Below are 20,156 nucleotides of genomic sequence, written 5' to 3' on the forward strand. Positions count from 1 at the left end.
AGTTCTGTTCTTGTAGGAGTTTCCTTTCATCACTTCTAAGACAGGCGGATCAAGATGGTGCCTGGAGATAACCGATACTGAGCCGAAAACCCACCAGAACGGTGTAAATATCTGTATGGTTAAGTTGCTGAGTCCTGTGGCCGGAAGCAGCGGTAATTGCTCTCTTTCATCTTGTTCAGATTTCTCCCCTGATTCCAATAGGATCTATAGATAAAAATCAAACCCTCTAATTATTCTCATTAAGCACAAGGAATGATTCTGCAGTCATACTTGGGGCATAGCCTCTCTGAAGTTAACTGCAGTTTTATTTGTAGAAAGACTTGAAAACAAACAGATTAGCCCAACAGACAAAACCAAACAGCTTCACGGTATTTTACCCACAGTCAGAAAGATTAGTAAAGATATGAAAAGTTTGAAGCTGAAAATCCAAGGAGGGGTGGTGTGAGTAAACAGGAGCTTTCCTTTGGCTTGGTGCCAGTGCCATGGGATTTTCTGACTCTCCTGTGAACTCCTTGGTTGCTTCTGGTGTGAAAGGAAAGTCCTGACTTATCTTTCTTTCTTAGAATCATAGAATCATAGAATATCCTGAGTTGGAAGGGACCCTTAAGGATCATCAAGTCCAACTCTCGACACCGCACAGGTCTACCCAAAAGTTCAGACCATGTGACTAAGTGCACAGTCCAATCTCTTCTTAAATTCAGACAGGCTCGGTGCAGTGACAACTTCCCTGGGGAGCCTGTTCCAGTGTGCAACCACCCTCTCTGTGAAGAACCCCCTCCTGATGTCAAGCCTAAATTTCCCCTGCCTCAGCTTAACCCCGTTCCCGCGGGTCCTGTCACTGGTGTTAATGGAGAAAAGGTCTCCTGTCTCTCGACATCCCCTTACGAGGAAGTTGTAGACTGCGATGAGGTCTCCTCTCAGCCTCCTCTTCTCCAGGCTGAACAGGCCCAGTGACCTCAGCCGTTCTTCGTACGTCTTCCCCTCCAGGCCTTTCACCATCTTCGTAGCCCTCCTCTGGACACTCTCCAACAGTTTCATGTCCTTTTTATACTGTGGTGCCCAGAACTGCACACAGTACTCGAGGTGAGGTCGCACCAGCGCAGAGTAGAGCGGGACAATCACCTCCCTTGACCTACTAGCGATGCTGTGCTTGATGCACCCCAGGACACGGTTGGCCCTCCTGGCTGCCAGGGCACACTGCTGGCTCATATTCAACTTGCTGTCTACCACGACCCCCAGATCCCTCTCTTCTAGGCTGCTCTCCAGCGTCTCATCGCCCAGTCTGTACATGCAGCCAGGGTTTCCCCGTCCCAGGTGCAGGACCCGGCACTTGCTCTTATTGAACTTCATACGGTTGGTGATCGCCCAGCTCTCCAACCTATCCAGATCCCTCTGCAAGGCCTTTCCACCCTCATTCGAGTCCACAACTCCTCCAAGTTTGGTGTCATCAGCAAACTTGCTCAAAATACCTTCTATTCCTACATCCAGATCGTTTATAAAAATATTGAAAAGTACCGGCCCTAAAATGGAGCCTTGAAGGACCCCACTGGTGACCGCCCGCCAGCCTGACGCAGCCCCATTTACCATAACCCTTTGGGCCCTGCCCGTTAGCCAATTGCTCACCCATTGTATGATGTTTTTATTTAGCTGTATGGTGGACATTTTGTCCAGTAGGATCCTATGGGAGACCATGTCAAAAGCCTTGCTGAAGTCCAAAAAAATCACATCAGCTGGTTTCCCTTGGTCCACCATACGGGTGATCTTATCGTAAAAGGAAATCAGGTTAGTTAGGCAGGACCTACCCTTCACAAACCCATGCTGGCTGGGACCAATGACTGCTTTGTCCCCCAGGTGCGCCTCAATAAGTTCGAGAACCATCTTCTCCATGATTTTACCAGGCACTGACGTGAGACTGACAGGCCTGTAATTGCAAGGGTCTTCTTTCTGACCCTTCTTGAAAATCGGCACAACATTTGCCAGCTTCCAGTCTACCGGGACCCTTCTTTCTGTTTCTACCTTCTTCCCTTCTTTCTGTTTCCCTCCCTCTCTTCCTCCCTCCCCTGAATTTGCTGCTCATTCTTTTCTCTTTGCCTGAAACACACAGCAAGAAAGCCCTCAGGAAGGCCTTGCTTTCTTCTAGAGAATGAGGCAAGGCAGGATCTTTCTTCTCAGCATGTCTCTCCCTGAGCAGCCGACTGCTGCGGGCTCAGCCTTGGGTTTAGCTGAGATCAGTCTAAATTCCTATTAGCAGATGCAGGTGTGTTCCCCTCCCTTCTGAAGGAAGCCTTAGGGCCCCAAATCTGGTGGTTTGGGGTGCTTTTTATTTTTTATTATTTTTTTTTATTTAAGAGCTTGAGCTTCCTGTGGCCTTTCATCAAAGCCAAAGGCATCAAGTGAGAAAGAGAGGAGGGAGAAGCATCCCAGCTGGCTTCACTGTAAGGTCTGTGAGGTACTGGAGGTCTGGGGTAAGCATGGGAACCCCTCTCTGGGCTGTCCCAGCAAGACCTCCAGCTGGGCAAGGCTGTGGGGGGATGCAGAGCCAGGCGTGAGCCTAGGCCACAATGCTTTTGCAGCCTGCCTTTGGGAGGAGTCCGGAAAACCTGCTCTCGGATCTTGGCTGTAAACATCTGCAGGAGATTTCAACATGGCAAGGGGAGGATGAGGAGTGATCTGACCAGCTGCCCTGCATAGTAGGGCAGCATCTCTTCAAGTAAAGACTTAGAAGGGAACTAAGCCTCTTTTTTTTTTTTTTTTTTTTTAAAAAAAAAAAAAAAACACAAAACAAACAAACAAACAAAAAACATACAACCCACAACTTTTTCAATATCCCAGTGCAGGAGGTAATGAATTTTACCTTTGCATTTCATTGGTGTCGCTAGATTACTGTTTAACATGTCACCATTTCCTTCTGTGGAAAAAGTCCTGACGTGCTTTGTATTGGTGTTTCTGAATGTCCAAAAGCCCTATGTGTGCTTTGAAAAGGCATTTCCTGGGTTTTCTGGTTTGGCTTTGGCTATTGGTGACTGTAGGCTGAGCTGAGGTTTATTTATTCCAGGAAAATATCCAGTGCCAAACTCATTATTATTGTTATTACCTTAATAGTATTCTTTACCCTTGAGAATTACCACTGGGGAAGAAGGGGAAAAAAGCTTGATTTTTTTTTTTATTGCTTCTTCATAGTCTGTTTTAACTTTTTGGTTTTAGTAGTGAGCTTTTCCATTTGTTTTTTTCATTGAACTATTTGGAAGTTATGACATTTGAATTTATTTCCTGACCTTATTCTGAATTTAAGCTTTTCATTAACAACACGATGAGGGAATAGCTGTATTGCAGAGGAATATGCTAATATTCAGTATAATTCACAGCTTACATATAGGAGGTTGTCTTACACGTGGGCATGTATTATCAGTACTTTCAGAAATATCACTAGGAAATGAATGTTGATTCTTTGGTTTCTGCCATCTGTTTTTTTTTTTTTTTTTTTTTTCTGCTTTTAATTTTGAGAAACATGTTTTGAACTTTTGTTCATTCCTATAAAATAAAGTCACAGCCCATGGGTTACCTGTAATAATGGAAAAACAACTCTTCTCTTAATGTTGCCATGCAACCATGATTTAGTAGTGAGATACGTGTGCACATATATGTATGTACATCTTTATGTGTAGTCAAGATGAAGGACAGCTCACCCCAGACCCTTTTCTCCTCGGAACAGCTTCCCTGTCTCTGACTTTTGCCTGAGCTATTGAAGAGCATGCACTCATATGCATGAGAATACACTACTGTTATGAAGCTTATCTTAATCCCCTTGAAAGTTAAGAACATTAAATGATCTGTGTGATTAGGATTCACATTAGAAGTGGTAGTTGCTCTTCTTTCCAATTCTGAACTGGAAAGCTCATGCAAAAGTAAATGGCACTTATAAAAATCTTCTGAAAAGTCTCTGCAGATGTATGTGTAGCTTGCACATTGCACATATTTGGCTCCTCAGCTATAATATCTACTGATGGTAATAACCTGTGGGGCACAAAATACCTGTGGTAAAGTCATTACCTGTGTCAATACCTGTGTTAGGGTCATTTGCGGTGTGTGTGTGTGTGTGTTACTGGTTTTGGCTCTAGGAAATATTTTCTTTTGCTTGGCTGCAAAGACACAGCTAACTTTTTATTTCGCTTTGTGCCTTGTTAATGAATGGGGCAGTGTGTGTGTGTGAAAGATAGTTGAATTTGTTCAAGAAATGGTACAATATGAATAGGTTGAAGTAGAAATACTTATAACAACACTGGGTCACCAAAGGCATCCTTTATGTCCCTAATCCTTCTAGGGACATAGCGGGACATAATCGTTCTAGGGATAATCCTTCTGCAAGCTAAGGCAGAATAGTTTAGCAGATCTTACACGAAGAGAGGTCCCCCTTGCCACCTCCTGTCCCCTTTAAATGTGTTCATTGGGTGGCATTCATGGGATTGTAGGTGCACAGAGGATGTTTTGGTTGGGAAGAGCTCAGGACAGTTTCTGTAGACAACTTCTTCAGGTTGAATGATTGGTGTTTTCAGTTGTGTCAGTTCTTTGATCCAGGAGGAAAAAGAATGCTTAGCTTTATTATTACCTTTCTGAAATTACCTTTGAGATTTTTTTTCTTAATGCAGCCATAAATCTGTTCCTATATGTTTATAGGGCAAGGAGTATAGCTATAGGAGCAGCAAATGTTTTGGGAATATGTGCAGGATCTGATCATCTTATATGTGGAGGTATCTGGCACACACAGTGTAGCATCTTACTAACTTTGATACAATTATGACATGCCTTTCTGCCATTTCTCATTCTAACTGCATATGTTGGAGGAAATAAAAAATAATTAGTTCATGGTCATATAAGTGGAGCCAATGAGTTAATCCCAGTTTGAAACCACTATGTGCATGTCTGTCTCCCTCAGCTGGAAAATAGCATGAGCAAAGCCATTAACAGAAAGCCTCAAAGGAGGTTTGACGTTACCTTTTTTTGTCTTTTTCCCCCTGTATGTACTGCCTGTACATACTTTTGCAGTGCTGCATGCAAAGAAGAGCGCTACCAGAGGGGCCTGTTTATTGTTTTAGCTTGTGAGTTCCAAGCAATGAATTGTTTTTCTTTCTATTCCAAGCAGTAATTACATGTTCCACTATAAGAAGCACTCATTATGTGTAAGGCATTTGTGTCTTAATAGAAGTTACAAGCCTGATGCTTTATTGAGGGTTAAAAAGGACAGGTAAAAACTGGATCACCGGAATGAGTTTTGTTTGTTTTTATTAAACTTGAGTTCACACAGGCTTAGATATTAATTTTGTGGTCACGATGGACATGAATTACATTATTTATTACATAAATTAAGTTTGCAAAACTGTCTTGTGTTCCAGGCTCGATGCTTCACCACTTTGCCTTTTTAGCAGCTTTTAATTGTGGAGTGTCATTAACTGTCCCTTCCTACAGGCAGGCAGCCCTGTTATCTCTGCTTTCTTTTTTCTCTAAAGGGGGGAAGTGACACAATGAACCAAAAAGGCTGCTTTTGACAGCTAATGACAATACAGCATTAAATGAAGTTGTCTTGTTAGAACTACCTTGTCATTGCTTAGCGTCCTTTAAAGGAAGGAAGGAGAAAAGAAAAGATTGATTTGCAAGATGGAGAAAATAGAAGGGGGTCCAAGTGCAAGCTGTGCTCCCTGCCAGGACCTGCTTAGGATGTGTTTTTTCTTTTTTATTTTTTTTTTCCTCTTTTTCTTTTTTTTCTCTTATTTTTTTTTCTTTTTTTTTTTTTTTTCTTACATACCATGAAGGACATCTAAGTCCTTCCTGTGAAAAGAACAGTCTTCCTTTTTTGGTCGAAAATGAATGAGCTGCCACTGGGACTGATACTGATCTTATTCCAACATTTCCAATATCTTTCTTCTGCAGAGCAGGCATGTTGGCCCCCCCCCCCCCCTCCCCCCCCCGAACTGAACATTAAAAGCAAGGAGCTTTTGCAGGAAGTGGCTGGGGGAAGGGAAGCTCTCAAACCCCTACATGTTCCTCCAAAGCTTCAAATCAGCAAAATGCCTGGGAAATTGCACGACAGGAGGTTTCCTCTCAACATTTCTAGTGCCTCCAGTCAAGGTAGCTGCTGGACCCTGCAAGTCTGTCTTCCTTACACCTTTTCAGCTCAGGTGGTTGCCCTCCCAGAAGGAACTAGGAAGTGTTAGAGCCACATGGAGATGGGGAGGAAAGGCAGCTTGAACTTTCTGGCCCTGGGAAAACATTTGTTTTGGGTTGTGTTCAGGAGTTAGAGAGGTTTTCAGGAGCTTGAGATTATCCTGACTGGACCGGCAGACCCTGTGCTGAGAGAAGAGGTGTGAGTGCCAAGTCTGAGGTAAACGCATGTTCCCTGGAGCGTGGATGTAGCTACATGGGCCAGAACCCCAGCACATGTTCCTGAATTGATGATGTCAGCTATTATGTCACTTCTAAGATGATAATTTCTGCTGGGGGGGAGGGGGGGGGTGGAGGGGGGTGGCCTCAGAAATGCAAACTTGTCATTAACAGCTGTATTCCAAAAAATACATTTTTGCTCTGGTGAGAAGTATTTTCTGCTGTGACTGCTTTCATACCGCTGTCTGTGAAAGTGTATAAAAGCAAGAATAAGGCTCTCATCTCTATTACAAGGTTTTTTGAGATATAGTGGGGAAAGTCTAGTGTCTCTAGCTCACCTGGAGTATTCCACTGTGGGCACTGGTCACCCACTGCTGTAAGTAGTTGGGGCATGATATCCTATATGGTGGGGGCATTTTATCACTTTATCCTAGATAACAATCTCTACATAACTTAGTCATATGTCCTATTGTGCCCAAATTTAAATGTCATTCCTTATATTACTAATAACATCCAGCTTATGCCCAAGGATGCTCCGCAGGATGAGCGTTGTTGCGTGGGCAGGTGCAAGCCTGACCTTTAAGCTGTTCCCACTCTGCTAGTGGAATAAGTATAGCTGTACATTAACACATACAAAAAGAGGTCAGGAGCAGCATGGCTGAAATGTAGTCAACCTCACAATGAATGAGGGACAACTGACCTACTAGCTGTAGGGGGACTGTGGATCTTGGTGATGTTCCATGGCTTGTTTTCTTCTTTATGTAGATTAACTAAGATCAACTGTACTCATCCAAAGTAAAAAAAAAAAAAAAAAAAAAAGAGTGGGGGGGGCGAGAAGGGTTGCAAAACTACAACTGTTTTATTGACCTGTTCAAAAATGTGTTTGGGGACTTAATCACTTACATGAGCCGAGTGACCAATTTCTGGTGCTGCTTCAGTTTCTGAGATGGTGTACTTTAAAAATCTGCTGTGCTAGCTTTTCCCCAGTTAAGATAAATGTTATGAGAGAAAGAGAGAAAAATAAGAATGCTGAAAATATCCAGCAAATAGAAAAGCTTTTGTTTTTCTCTCCCTCCTTCCTCAAAGATTTGCTGTGTCAGTTGGGATTGGTGATCTCATGGTCTATAAATAGGTTCTGAAGAGGAGGGAGGCTCTAATTAATTACATAGAAATAGTTGTTTTCACAAAATAAGCAGCAAATCTAAGATGTTTGAAGTCAGGCTTGCTGGGCTTGGGGGTGGGGTGTGCCTACAGCATTTACTAATGAGATCATGGAATAGGACAGGAAATCTCTCTCTGATGCCAAATAATTTTGTTGTTTCATGAAGAGAACTAGGAAAAAAAGAGGTTCCCCATCACCTTTCAAGCTTATTTTTTTGATAATGAATTAAAGAATCAATTCATTATCAAAATTACAAGACCAGACACCCTGGTTCCCCAAATCTTGGTGTGTGTTTGGTTGCGTGTGTGTCAGTGGACTTGGGGTATGCAGCTTTGCTTGCTCCTGTGAGTGCTGGCATGTACAATGCTCTTTGCCGATGAAACAGCAGTTTGTGGAGCTGCAGAATATATGTATGACACCTCATGTTTGCCAGCTTAGTTTGTTGGGATAATATACCAGTGCTCAAAAGTGAAGGAAAACTTTTAGTCCCTGTGATGCATTTCAAAACAGACCCTTGCAGAATTTTATTCCATCGTGTAATTTGATTGGATATCCATTTTTTTTTCAATCATTGTATTCAGGAGACTAAATAAACATTATCATAAGGCTAACATCTAGGTGAGCAAGTCCCTACTGAATCTGTATGTCCTTTCCATAATACTTTACCTAGCAGGTACTGACTTAGAATAACTTTCACATGATAGTTGCCATTGCTGCTACTTTATCACTGAATTGCCCTTCACATTATTCACATTGTTGCTTGCATTCCACCAATGTTTGGAAAACACAGCAGAAGAAACCTGTGAAGCTGGGGCTACAGAGCTGTTAAGATGAAGGAATAAAACCCATCTTAAAACAAAATTCATGATGGGATATTCTATGATTCTATGAATTTATTTCCGAGTTGGAAGGGACCCATAAGGATCATCAAGTCCAAATCCTATTGGATAAATATATTCTTTTCTGTGGTTCCTTGTCACCCAATTTGCGTTGGCAAGTGGAGAAATGTACCCAAGAGCTTCGGAACATGAGATTCAGAAGCTGGAAGTTGCTAAATATACCACATGTCAAGAAATTGAATAAAACTCATGAGACTTCTGTTCTGAGAGCAAAACTCACTGAAATGTATGTGAGAATTTTTCCTAGATCTTTGATGGCTTTTAAAGCCCTGGTCACCTGTGCTGGACCACTGCATTCCATCTTCAAAGCTGCTGTCAGCAATAGGGTCTTTTTTTTCCCAGGTCACGCACATGCTTGGAGCTCACAAAAAGTCCAGTGGCCTTCCCAGCTGGAAAAAAGAGAACCAAATTCCCAAAACACCAGCCTCAGTCTGTGAGGTCCTGAGATTTCTAAATGTCACCATTTCAGTCATGACAGATGTCTTCTACTTGAATTATTGTGTAGCACCAGGAAGAATTCTCTGTTTACGATACCACTGATCCTTTGTGTTTCTGCAGTTTTAAAATACCCAGCAAAGCACCATTTTGGAGGCAAGCATGGTATCTATGGAATTGTATTAGAAAATCCATCCTGTTAGTTGCACAAGAAAGGACCTGCAAGATGAAATTACTTGAGCTGCACTTGCTTACAGTCATATGGAAACTCAACCTAGGCCAGTATTTGTATTGAAAAAATCCCCAAGCTTTCAGGAGCTGAAGCTTTCCTAATTACTCTGTACATGTGGGTAACTGTGACCCACATTCTTTGGTGACCTCTGTTGCTGTGGAATGGAAGTAAATCGGTATACTCAGGTGGCTATTGAATGAATGTACTAATCTTCATAGCCTTGAAGCCTCAGTGAGGCATTAAGAGGATTGTGAGGCAGGGAGAGCGAAGGGTAGGATCAAAATAAAAATTATTCTCTCAAAACCCTAGGGAAAGCCACAGTGGGAGGGAAGTTACTGAAGTACGGCTGAAGGGCTTACACTGAGATTATGAACAGTAATTTGAAGAGGCCATCCAAAACATCATCAGAGAAGTGATCGTTTATTTTAGGCTCCTGACCTGTAAGCTGTTAGTGCTACCCATGTTTGCTGGCTCAGTGCACAGAAGCAGGTACTAGCTGTGAACATACGTGTGTTCAGTGATATCTCCCCAAGGTGAGAAGCTCACAAAATGCAGTTCAGGTTTATATAATTGTCCTGTTGGGTGGAACAAAACATCAAGATGTTCGTTTAATCTCTCATTTGGGAAAGTCCCTGTTCACCAAAAATTCCAATTTGTAAGTTGAAATTGCTGAGATACAAGTATGTGCTTTAAGACAAGAGTCCATGATGAATATAGAAAAAAAAAAAAAAAGTAGTACAAATTTAGCTAAATTATTTAACTAAACTCTGTTTTACCTAGTGTCTGATTAAATGCCTCTACCTTTGGTGTGCAGGTCAGATACCCTAAATTTCCAAATAACTAGTGGGGAGAATTAGTTGTGAAGTCTGGAGAGTCTGTACTGGGTAGACTTAAAGTATCTAACTTTGGGGATTTAACACAGCATGAAGCAGACGGTGTACCTAGCCCTCCTTAGTGTACTTGTAGGACCTCTCAGGTGAGGACAGGTGGTGTCAGGTTTGGTGTTTCTCAGACAGACAGGTGTTACAGAGTGGGAAAACAGTAACAACTAAGAGCATGTTCTCAAGCAACTAGTGCAGGGTTTCTTAGTACTTGCTTTTGGCACTTTTCCTTTTTACCCATTTGAAAACCTGCAGCAGAATGAAAAAACCTAACAAGTAAAAGAAATTCTCAACATCTTCAAAACAGAGGTGTTCTGCCAACATGTTATCAAGGCTTCAAGGACATTTTCTTCTCTGTTCCAGAGTGTATGTGCTAGCAGCCAGGATTTGCAGGGGAGATATTTTATCATCTAAACAACAACAAAAGCTTTACTTTGAGTATAACTGAGGAAAGAGAAGTAATCTGTTCTTAGTTGTAATATCTAGCAAGTCTGATGTTTTCTTCTGTTTTTCTGCTAAAAAATATACAGTTTATCCTAACAATTCTGCAACAAAAATATTTTCAGTGCTTTTTATTAGTGATTTTAATCCATTCAAAAATAACAGTGAATCAGAAGACTGTTTAACAGGATTAGGTCATCTCTGGCACAGATAACCAGCAGTATTCAGAGCAGTACCCAACTCACCATCAGTGCAGGAATTAACATAACTTTCTCTTGACTGTCTGGTATGATGTTATTAAAAATAAATAAATAAATAAAGAAGTTGTATCCATGACATTATTTTGCTAAATTCTACAAGTTGAGTACTGTTCTAGTGCAGCTTCATGCTGACACTGAAGATGCACCATCTAGTAGTAGCTCGTATGCTTAAAAACCAGAGATCTGGCAGGCAATAAATGGGCGTTAGGGTGGTTGAATTCACACAATCTGTGTGAGAGCACTGGTGAGTGCAAATTACAGCACAAGTGGCCTATTCTTCTTTGTTTGCTTTTGCTGATAGTCATAATTTGGTAGAAGAGTTGTCAAATAGATTAGAGCCTGGTAGCAGATGGTGTTGAAGGGGAACTCATGGGCTGGGGAAGATTACTTGAGGGCTTACTTCAGGTATCAGGCTTGCAACTAGTCATGGGTGGGGATGAGCAGTGGGAGCAGGTCAAAGCAGCGTGCTGATGACTCTGGGTGACGGGGTGACCTCAGTTCAGAGGAGGGTTGTTCTGTCTTTGTATAACCCTAAGGATGGGAAAAATAAAGCCAGAATAATGTGATTATAGGAACTGCCAGGTCAGGCTGAGGGAAGCAGAAATTTTTTTCCTTTGAGGTTGAAGCTGGTCACAGCCCAGAGAAAGCAGTCCAGGAGGTCACAGCCCAGAGAAAGCAGTCCAGGAGGTTTCTGGAGAGCGTGGAAGATAACTTCCTGACACAGCTGGTTGGCGAGCCTACCAGGGGAGGTGCCCCGCTAGACCTTCTGTTCACTAACAGAGAAGGACTGGTGGGAGACGTGCTGGTCGGGGGCTGTCTTGAGCAGAGTGACCACAAAATGGTAGAGTTCTCGATACTCGGTGAAGTCAGGAAGGGTCAGGAAGGGGATCAGTAAAACCGCTGTCTTGGACTTCTGGAGGGCTGACTTTGAGCTGTTCAAGACACTGGTTGGCAGAGTCCCTTGGGAGGTGGTTCTGAAAGACAGAGGAGCCCAGGAGGACTGGGCACTCTTCAAGAAAGAAATCTTAATGGCTCAGGAGCGGTCTGTCCCCACGTGCCCAAAGACAAGCCAGCGTGGAAGAAGACTGGCCTGGCTGAGCAGAGAGCTGCAGCTCGAGCTTAGGAGAAAAAAGAGGGTTTATAATCTTTGGAAAAGAGGGCGGGCCACTCAGGGGGACTACAAGGATGCTGCGAGGCGGTGCAGGGACAAAATCAGAAAGGCCAAAGCTCATCTGGAGCTCAATCTGGCCACTGCTGTTAAGGACAACAAAAAATGTTTTTATAAATACATCAACACAAAAAGGAGGACTAAGGAGAATCTCCACCCTCTACTGGATGTGGGGGGAAACTTAGTAATCAGAGATGAGGAAAAAGCTGAGGTGCTTAACGCCTTCTTTGCCTCAGTCTTTAACAGCAAAACCAGTTGTTCTCTGGACGCCCAGTACCCTGAGCTGGTGGAAGGGGATGAGGAGCAGAATGTGCTCCCCACAATCCACGAGGAAATGGTTGGCAACCTGCTACAGCATTTGGATGTACGCAAGCCGATGGGGCCGGATGGGATCCACACGAGGGTACTGAGAGAACTGGCGGAGGAGCTGGCCAAGCTGCTTTCCATCATTTATCGGCAGTCCTGGCTATCGGGGCAGGTCCCACTTGACTGGCGGCTAGCAAACATGATGCCTATCTACAAGAAGGGCCGGAGGGTAGACCCGGGGAACTATAGGCCTGTTAGTTTAACATCAGTGCCAGGGAAGCTCATGGAGCAGATTATCTTGGGTGTCATCATGCGGCAGTTGCAGGGCAAGCAGGCGATCAGGCCCAGTCAGCATGGGTTTACAAAGGGCAGGTCCTGCTTGACAAACCTGATCTCCTTCTATGACAAGGTGACACGCTTAGTGGATGAGGGAAAGGCTGTGGATGTGGTCTACCTTGACTTCAGCAAGGCTTTTGACACCGTTCCCCACAGCATTCTCCTCAGGAAACTGGCTGCTCTTGGCTTGGACTGGCGTACGCTTCGTTGGGTTAAGAGCTGGCTGGATGGCCGGGCCCAGAGAGTTGTGGTGAATGGAGTCAAATCCAGTTGGAGGCCGGTCACTAGTGGAGTCCCCCAGGGCTCGGTACTGGGACCAGTCCTCTTTAACATCTTCATCGATGATCTGGACGAGGGGATTGAGTGCGCCCTCAGCAAGTTTGCAGACGACACCAAGTTAGGTGCGTGTGTCGATCTGCTCGAGGGTAGGAAGGCTCTGCAGGAGGATCTGGATAGGCTGGACCGATGGGCTGAGGCCAACTGCATGAAGTTCAACAAGGCCAAGTGCCGGGTCCTGCACCTGGGGCACAACAACCCCAAACAGAGCTACAGGCTGGGAGATGTGTGGTTGGAAAGCTGCCTGGCAGAGAAGGACCTGGGAGCAGTGGTTGACAGTCGGCTGAATATGAGCCAGCAGTGTGCTCATGCGGCCAAGAAGGCCAACAACATCCTGGCTTGCATAGGAAACGGCGTGGCCAGTAGGTCCAGGGAAGTGATTGTCCCCCTGTACTCGGCTCTGGTGAGGCCGCACCTCGAGTACTGTGTTCAGTTTTGGGCCCCTCGCTACAAGAAGGACATGGAGGTGCTCGAGCGAGTCCAGAGAAGGGCAACAAAGCTGGTGAAGGGTCTGGAGAACAAGTCTTACGAGGAGCGGCTGAGGGAGCTGGGACTGTTTAGCCTGGAGAAGAGGAGGCTCAGGGGTGACCTTATTGCACTCTACAGGTACCTGAAGGGAGGCTGTAGCGAGGTGGGGGTTGGTCTATTCTCCCACGTGCCTGGTGACAGGACGAGGGGCAATGGGTTAAAGTTGCGCCAGGGGAGGTTTAGGTTGGCTTTTAGGAAGAACTTCTTTACTGAATGGGTTGTTAGTCACTGGAATAGGCTGCCCAGGGAAGTGGTTGAGTCACCATCCCTGGAGGTCTTTAAAAGACGTTTAGATGTAGAGCTTCGGGATATGGTTTATTGGAAGATTTGTTAGCGTTAGGTTGGAGGTTGGACTCGGTCATCCTGGAGGTCTCTTCCAACCTAGACTATTCTGTGATTCTGTGATTCTTTTTGTTTGGACATGAATGAGGCAGAGGAGGTTCAGGTTGTATCAGCTGATGACTAAGTCACCACATACCAGCTAGGCGAGAGTCATAGGGGAAAAATACATTTGTGATTTGATTTTAAAGGTGCTTGTTGAGTTGAATCTGAGGAAGTTTCAGTGCCCTTCCTTGTGCCACTTCATGTATGGTGCTTGTTTCTGGTCATCGGCATTCAGGAAGGGGGAGCACAATAAGGAGCAACGTCCTGTGTTGGTATGTCAGCATGAAGACTTCCCAGAGGCAAGCCTCTAACCTGTCACTGTGTTTTATCCAAAGCCAGGCAGCCTATTTTGCTCCCTCTTATTGTTTTCATAAAACATTCTCTTTTTCTTTTTCTTACATCTTAGATTTGGCAGTTAAACAAGTTGAAAATGACCATTTGAGGTCAAAGTAAACAATATTTAAGAAATCTTATTTAAAGAAAAAAAGGCTGTTTCAGGAGGAGTGGGGACAAACAGCAGCTATCTTTGAGCACTGTTTGGGTCTCATAAGTGGTCTTCAGGATCATACCTAAAATACTCTGGTCTTGTGCTCCAGCTGGCACTGGTCCCATCTTTGTATCCTGTGAACATTACGCCTTTCAAACATCAAGGGAAGACAGTCTTTCTAAATGATAAGATGCATGCAGTCGAAGACTTGCTTGGTACAACCTGTTCTAGTACTGACAAGCTATTTTCCTATTGATAATCTACGTTATGTGGCCTGGAAAATGTGAGGTTCTCCTGCTGTCCAGTTACAATCTCTGTGATAGGGAAAGAGCAAAATTTTGGGTTGTTCCATGCGTTATATCTTTAGATAATCAGTAAGGTGAAGCCAGCAAAAGTATATTGCTCTTGAGTTATTCTAATATAGGATAATGATCCTAGCATCCCATCTGTGTGGTTAAAGTGCTTTATTCATGTTGCAATGCTGTCTAAGACAAGCTGAATGTTTTGTTTGCCTGTCTTAAGCAGATTAGTCTGTGAGCCCCTTGCTTTCTTCTGGTAATGTAGCTGAGCTGTTTGGGGCAGTAAGGATTGGACTGCATTGTAGTGTATGGGTTAGGGACAAAGCATGAAGAGACATTGTTCCTAAGCACTCATGTGTTGTCAGTCAGTAGTCAGATGTACTCCGAGCCCCCACGTTCAGCAGCAGACCGCATCTGCTGAGACAGGTACTGGCCCAAGATGCCACTGGAGAAGAAAGCTGATGTCTCCCAGTGCAGGCTGTGTGGTACACCAGATGAATACTTGAAACAGCAGGAGAGGTGGATCTGACTCAGGAAGAACACAAGTGTTACTGAAATTTCTTCTTTAAGTCTTAAATTTAACAAATAGCAACATTTCGGGTTGCTGTTTCTCCCATACTATGTTAATATGATTATTACCAGCTTTCTGCACTACTTGGTTGAAAACTACATGTGATATTTACACTTTAAAACAAGCACCCAGAAGTAAGGCCATTTTGTTACATCTCTGATCATACCCTGGTTACATACCTCAAGGATTGTATTTGAAAGAATTATGCTATAAAATTTAGGTTGAATTGTTTTTCCCCATGTGCCTCTTATGATGGAGTTAAAACTTGACTGTTTCATTGCTCTTGCCATAATTATCAAGAACTTTTCTGTGATAAAAGACTTGGAGAAACAGTCTGTGAGCCAGCCTGAGCTTCATGTTTCTCACACCCATATCTTTATTTGTTATGCAGTAATAGTACAGCTATTTGGCTAATTAGCTCACTCTTTATCTGATAGTCTCCTTAAAATATGAAAAACTGTGAAATGGTTCAGAAAGAAAACAAAGTTTTCCAGATACTTCACACTCTGTAACTAGAAGAGAAGCTTCCATCCCATTTGGCTATGTTTTTTAAGCAAACTAGAAATTCTGCTAGGGAAACTCATGCAATAAACTGACTCAGCTAGGCTGTATTGTCATAGAGAAGCACCGTGCACTTAAAGTGTTACCTCAAATCAGTGAGAAATGGTACCAAAATTTCTGGAAGCCCAGAAATCCCCTGCCTCTGATCCCTATTTGTTATTAAGGCAGCACCAATCTGTCAGCTTTCTGAAAACTGAACTTAATGCTTGCTGAGTGTCCACGCATTACAGAGCTGAACACCATAGGAAATCTCATAAAAAAATATTTTTTTCTCTCTCCAGAACAGTATGTAGCTAATAAAGCCTGAGGCCAGACAGTGAGCAATGAAGGCAAAGCTAATTGTTTACCCATTATCAGAGCTTCTTAATCCTAATCACAGAGCAATGGGTCCATAGAAAAGGTTTGTAGGTACTCTGGAATTTAGAAATATGCAGAAGGCTCAGCCAGTGTGGTACAGGCAAACTTACTTCTGTTATTTGCTAGCATTGAACAGTTTGAATTTGCAGCATTAATAATGTCCTGTTAATGTTCATCATTAAACTGGTTGGTATGCTAATGAAGTCAGAAGGTCTTTCAAGTCAATCTCAATACATCTGTCAAGCTGTTGCAAGCAGTAACAGCAAAACCAGCCACAATGCAGTGTTCCCTGATGCTTCCTTAACAGGCCCTTATAAATAACTGGCTGTTGTCAGAACTGCAAAGGCAGGCAGCCACCAATTTGCAAAATGAAGAATTGCACTTCTTCCATTATCAAGATGAGTGTTCTTTCTGTTACTGTGTTTTTGACATCTCTAAAGTGATACGGGCTTGGGGAGGGGAGACAACCTCTTGGGTCTGTCTGGTCACTGTCACCACCAGACAGCTATGTAAATAGAAACCCTTATTGAATGAGCAGACAGGGAGATGATGAAAGAGAGTTCATAGGTTGCCACAGTTAGACAGCAAGGGACATCGGAACAACACAGAAATGAGAATGTTCCCAGAGGAAACAGCTGTGAAATTTTTCATTTGGTTATTCAGCTGCTCAGTTTATGTTCACTTGATCACTTGAATAAATCTGGAGAACCTCCCGTGTAGCTGAGAGGAAGAGGCAAGTGAAGGAGATGCTGCACCCATGAAGTACTTTCTTTGCTCTTATGTGTTAAATGGAGGAGAAAATCTGACACAGAATACGAGGATGGCAGCTTTATACAACTGAATATAGTTATTTGCTGGTCAGTGCCAACTTTTGTAATTTTGCAAATAAAGTCTACTAAAGATTGCAAGGAAACAAATCCATAAAAAAAATGTGCATGGAGGACACTACTCTGGCTGTTGAGTAGTGCTGGAATAATTTAATGCCATCAGGCATCTCAAAGCATACGTGGATTTTCTCCTTAGATTACTTTATTTACATGTGAAACCAGTGAAATACTGAAAGAAAGCGTGAAGGACATAATTTTCTATAAATGTGTGCCATGATTTGAACCATGATGTTAGAGGAGATTTTGTCCTTCAGATATTGCAGAACACAATTGAAAGATCAAGACTGCAGTTAGGAAAGAAGTAACGTCCGTAGAACACTAATGCCATGCTCATATCAGAGCGTGAAAGCCAGAGAAGTATTTCCTGGAGATGCTTGCTCTGAGTCCATGATTTACGAAGCCACTTTAGCATGTACTTGTTCTAGATGTGAATGGTACTCATGCAAACACCTAAACTGAAGTACACGTTTAAAGCAGAACTCATAAATAGTTTGGAAGATGTGGATAAGGAGGCAGACCCTGGGCTTTGCAAACTACTGTAGGTACCTAAAATAGGTCAAATAAACCATATCTCCTGTACGTCTGAGATTCCCAGCAACATGTCTAGAATATAGTTAATTTCTAGATTCAGATAGCTAAATTCAGGCATTTGTATTGTAGTTGCATACTTCAGTACCACAGTGGTGATCTAGACAATACCAGGGCCTTGATAACTATTCAGTTTAGTCTGGAATAAACAGCTACATTTGGCCTGCTGAACAATTTTCTGGCTGCACTGACTACGAAGGGAACATCTAAGTCACATAGCAGACACCTGAAAGTAGGCCTGTTCAGGCACCTAGAAGTGCACATCGGACTGTGGAACTGAATCCTACCCATAAAGTTTTATGTGATGAACTTATTCAGAGTGACAGAACACACAACTGTTCTGTGATAACCTGGAGATGAGAACACGTTAATCTGGAGCCAGATTTTTATTTATTTATTTATTTATTTATTTTTTTATGGAACAGTGAAACACTTTCTATTCAATTGAAGCACTTCCACTGGTTTAATGGAGTTGCCAATCAAGCAGGATAGGCCTGCTCTAACATTTTCCTTTGTATTATGGATAATGTTCATAGCCTGTCATTGCTTGTCTTGAGGAGAGGCCCATCTCCCTAATTTATTTATTCTACCATTGTATCATTAAAGAAGGTTGGTACCCATATCATTGCAGCTCATCCTGTGGACCAAAGAGATCAGGGCAGTGAATAAGACTAGGACCAGATGAAGTTTTCTCCAGCATCTGCACCTGTCCTGATTTAGTCACTGTCACCCAATACAATTGTGTCTTCATAATACTGGGAAAACTGATGTGGAGAACCTGTACTCTGGAATATTTGAAAGCTCTTTTAAAAAACAATGGGAATAACTGATGGTCTGAGTTATCCAAGAACTTTGGGCTGGTCCCCTGGCTCCACTGTGTTTAGTCGTGCCATATTTCCCCATGGTATGGCTTTCAGAGCAACGTTCAGATGGTTGTCCACATCTCAGTGCTGATCTTACTGAGGTGGAGTCAGGAAATGCCTCATTGCACCTTTCCTTATTCAAGGAGTATTAGATTTCTGGGAATAACAGTGCCATGATGGGAAATGTTTTGTTTTCTAAGATCATTTCATCTCAGTGATATTTCTTGGTAATCCTTCTCTTATTCACCTCAAATCCATCATCTCAAGGCCCTTTTTATTTTCTTACAGGAGGAGCTGGGCATTGCCTGTGAGTTGCTGGAATCAGACTTCCTCAAGTGCAGTGTGGGATTTCCTTTCATGAGATCGAAATCTAGGGTAATGGTGTGATATTTTCATCTGCCTAGTGACAGTTTCTTCCTCTGTTTGTCTCCAAGGAGTAGCGGGAAGGACAATTGCTCTGTTAAATGTGTGTGGCTGATACTTTCTGTAGTGTTCTAATCCAGATACTGAAGCTTTTCATAGTTGTGGGAAGGCAGATGTACTCTTTCCCACCAGATGCATCAAATGGCAATACCCCGTGCATTGCAATTGAATGCTCTTCAAAAATGGTGCGAGAGCTGTAGCTAACAAAACGTTAAAATTTTCCTCTGCAGAAAAATAGGAAGGATTCTGCCTTACTTATATTGCCTTACTCTGTTTTTGTTTGCCTACTTTCACATTAAAGTGCAACTGCATTCATATGAATGACATTGAAAATGTTGTAATAACTTTTTCATATTATGTTTTCTTGGTAGCTTTTTGTTGTTGTTGCTTTCTTGGAAGATTTCGTTTGGGTAGTAGAGGATTTACTATTTCATAGTATTTACAAATCCAGCTACATTCTTTCTGTCCCAAAACAAAGCTGTACACATGACTAACTCAGGAAGGTGAGAAGAGGAATAACTTCAGAATGACCAAACAAAATCAATGTGAAACTTTTCAGAAATTTTAAATTTCAAAAATTACTCCTTTCTGTTTGAATCGACATAGCTTTTGACCCTATATGGAATTTTCTGTTATGGATCATGTATTTCTTAGAACGTAGTCTTTTGAAACATTTAAAAATATTTGAAATACAGTGGAAAAATACAACAGCAAAATACTACCTGGAATGTAAGAATTTCAGTGTTTTGTTTCAGAATAACATAGCTGGGTTACCTCCATTTTTTTCAGTAAGCCATTAAATTAGCATGAATTCAAAAACTTTCACTTGGGTTTTGGAGGTACATAAAAATTCGATGCAACAGCTTTTTTAATGTAGTGCTACAGTGATCATCAAAGTAGGTTCTCTATTCAAAATTGCTACCTGATTTTACCCAGTTTGATTATTGGCCTGAATGGTGCTTTATCTAGCGCTAGTTGTTCTGGGTGTCAGTGCACGCCTATGACATGATCTTTGTTCCCTGAAAAGATCACTTCACCAGCAACTACTGTACACATTGGTGCGGAGGTAGGATTGGATATGATCCCTTTAAACTAGAAGACTCTTCCACTGGCAGATAATCTACTCCAAAAGTATCATTGAATGGCAGTTCTAATAAAGGCCTTTTCACAAAGGAAGAAAAATTGGATTCTGTAGCATTTGAACAGATGAGCAATTCCTTAGATTTAAAAGCTACTCTACAGTAGAGGAGGCTCTATTAAATGTATCAAAATATGCTACATCTGTACAGCTAGACCAGTAAAATATGTATGAAGTTACAGAATAAATATGTTTTGAAACAAAGTACAGTGTCTCTAAATGACATTTTTTCTTTGTGC

The 20,156-nt window shown here is 42.5% G+C and overlaps 1 protein-coding gene across 1 annotated transcript in view; it reads left to right on the forward strand.

Annotated features, from left to right (window-relative positions):
• ITGA9 (integrin subunit alpha 9) overlaps nt 1-20,156 on the forward strand; it is a 225,542-nt gene that overhangs the window by 149,580 nt on the left and 55,806 nt on the right. Inside the window, exon 19 of the mRNA XM_035317295.1 lies at nt 18,645-18,731. Coding sequence (XP_035173186.1) covers nt 18,645-18,731 — 87 coding nt within the window. The remainder of the gene's footprint in view (nt 1-18,644; nt 18,732-20,156) is intronic.

This window comes from Oxyura jamaicensis, chromosome 2, assembly GCF_011077185.1.
Source record: "Oxyura jamaicensis isolate SHBP4307 breed ruddy duck chromosome 2, BPBGC_Ojam_1.0, whole genome shotgun sequence".
Taxonomy (NCBI): Eukaryota; Metazoa; Chordata; class Aves; order Anseriformes; family Anatidae; genus Oxyura; species Oxyura jamaicensis.